Source organism: Triticum dicoccoides, chromosome 5B (assembly GCF_002162155.2).
Source record: "Triticum dicoccoides isolate Atlit2015 ecotype Zavitan chromosome 5B, WEW_v2.0, whole genome shotgun sequence".
In the NCBI taxonomy this organism is placed as follows: domain Eukaryota; kingdom Viridiplantae; phylum Streptophyta; class Magnoliopsida; order Poales; family Poaceae; genus Triticum; species Triticum dicoccoides.
The window spans coordinates 366,040,418-366,042,491 of record NC_041389.1 but is presented as its reverse complement, the minus strand read 5'-3'; the positions used below and the strand labels follow the sequence as shown (position 1 = coordinate 366,042,491).

Genomic DNA, 2,074 nt, shown 5'->3' with positions numbered 1-2,074 from the left:
CAACATAAAAGCATGATGCAAAATGGACGTATCAGTGTGCTCCTTCTCTCCACTACATTGGCCCCGGAGGGAAACCTCAGATCAACTAGATTGGGTGATGGAGGCGTCTTCGCGTCTTTCTCCTCCTTCGGGGCATCATGTCAGAGCCGGCTATGACTGGGAGACCAATGGATTGCGACATCTTCACCGCGTGGTTTGCTGAAGCCGGGCGCTGGTTTCTGTTTGGCAACGGTGATGGCGTCGAGAGGAGCTCGAGTCGCGACATGGACTTCGGTAGTCGGTTCTTCCCAACATGTCTGAGGTGCCTTTTCGTTGGTTGCTTGGTTGCTTTGAAGTCGAAGCTGCGGTGGAGCAAGTCCATGTGGTGACGATGACAGAAACTTGGTGGTCATTTGCGGAGGGCATGGTTGGCGCAAGTCCTGCATATTTTCCTTTCGATGCTCGTCGTCAAAGTCGGAGCTGTCTGTTGCTTGTGTGTGTGGCCATCCGTTGGCACGTCCCGTCATGGCTTCGGTGGCTATCTGCGGGTTGGCTTCGATTGTGGAGCTCTATGGTGAAGTCGAAGTCGCTCGTTCGAGGCAACCGGTGATGACAATGATGCTTGCGACTCCTCAGCAAATGTCTTCTTTGCAGGTTTGAGTTCCATGTCAGTGGCCAGGTTGGCCCGTGGTGCCCATGTCATATGGATTGAGTTGTATCGGTTTTAGCCCAGTTTTCCATCAATTAACCGTCCAATTATCTTCTTGTTAATCAATGAAAATAGCAAGTCGTTTGCGTTGTTTAAAAAAAACCAAAATGCCAAGGAAAGATGCAACGGATGTTATTTCGAGAGCAGCATGGCATAAAAAAATGATGCATGGCTCAAAAGTCACCGTAAAGACCAAGTCCCATTTCCTTGGAGCTATTTCAGCGCAGAGGTCAAAGTAGAGAAATGAGGTTCCAAAAAATAACTTGAACATGTTCTCAACCTGCTTAGCAATACTGCATCGCAGTATCAGTTTCCTTCTGCTTAGTACATCAACATTTAGCCATTGTTTTCCATTCTTAAACTTTTGGCAGTACATGTCTTTCCATAAGTAAGATTGTATACTAAAAAACATATTAGCCCAAATTACATGAGTGTTAATTCCACTCTATTTCTAAACAGAATGAATACTAAATTCTACTCCCTCCGTCCCATAATATAAGAGCGTATTTGACACTACACTAGTGTCAAAAACGCTCTTATATTATGGGACAGGAGTACTATTTAAGAACAAACTGAAGAATACAGGAAATTAAATGAGTTTATAGAGTAGTATCATGGTATAGTTCTCTATAAAACGGAACATATTATGCTCCAGCCTGAGTGTAAGATAGTAATGCGGCACGCGCACACACACAGCCATGAAATCCAAATCAACTATTAAGTTCACACATGTCCATAAAACATTTCAAAAACACAGTACAAACATTGCAGCATACCATCACCACATTTATGGTCATCCAAAGTATTCATCCAGACAACACTTAACATTAAAAGATCGCATACGAAGGAAATCAAACAGAACCAATTGCACATCAAAATCTTTGATATTACAGATATATTATATTGGTTATATGGTAAGATTCAGGTAAGATCTTTGCATATGCATACTTGCATCAAGTTAAATGGTTGGCTGTTCATTGCCAATACTCAGGCCTATCGCTTGAAAGCTTGAGGATGGACGTGGAAGAAGTGATACAGGAACAGGAGATGGACCTTATGCATTGAAAGCATGGCATCACCGATCTTAGGAAAGCAGAGAGGGAACTTACAGTGTTGATGTTCAACAACATCATCCAACGTATATTCACCAAGGCTCTTAATTGCAGGATCTTTGCGGTACCTTGGGTCAAAGGCATGTCTTAACCCATTTCTTTGCAGACCAAGGATTGCAAATCCTCTCACCATCAGCTCGGCTTTTGAGGAAAAAGGTAGACGACAAGCTTTTACAACACATGCCCTCCGCATGGCATCAGCCGTGAGTATGCTGCCACCGTTACCGAAATCAAAGAGTTTGCTGAATAATATGTCGCGTTTGACCCCCCCCCC

At 43.7% G+C, this 2,074-nt stretch overlaps 1 protein-coding gene across 1 annotated transcript in view; it reads right to left on the bottom strand.

The window, feature by feature from the left end:
- Positions 1-1,681: 1,681 nt before the first annotated feature.
- The window catches only part of LOC119309530, a 1,773-nt gene continuing 1,380 nt past the window's right edge, over positions 1,682-2,074 (bottom strand). The window contains exon 3 of the mRNA XM_037585514.1: positions 1,682-1,941. Within this exon, the coding sequence (XP_037441411.1) occupies positions 1,682-1,941 (260 nt within the window). The remainder of the gene's footprint in view (positions 1,942-2,074) is intronic.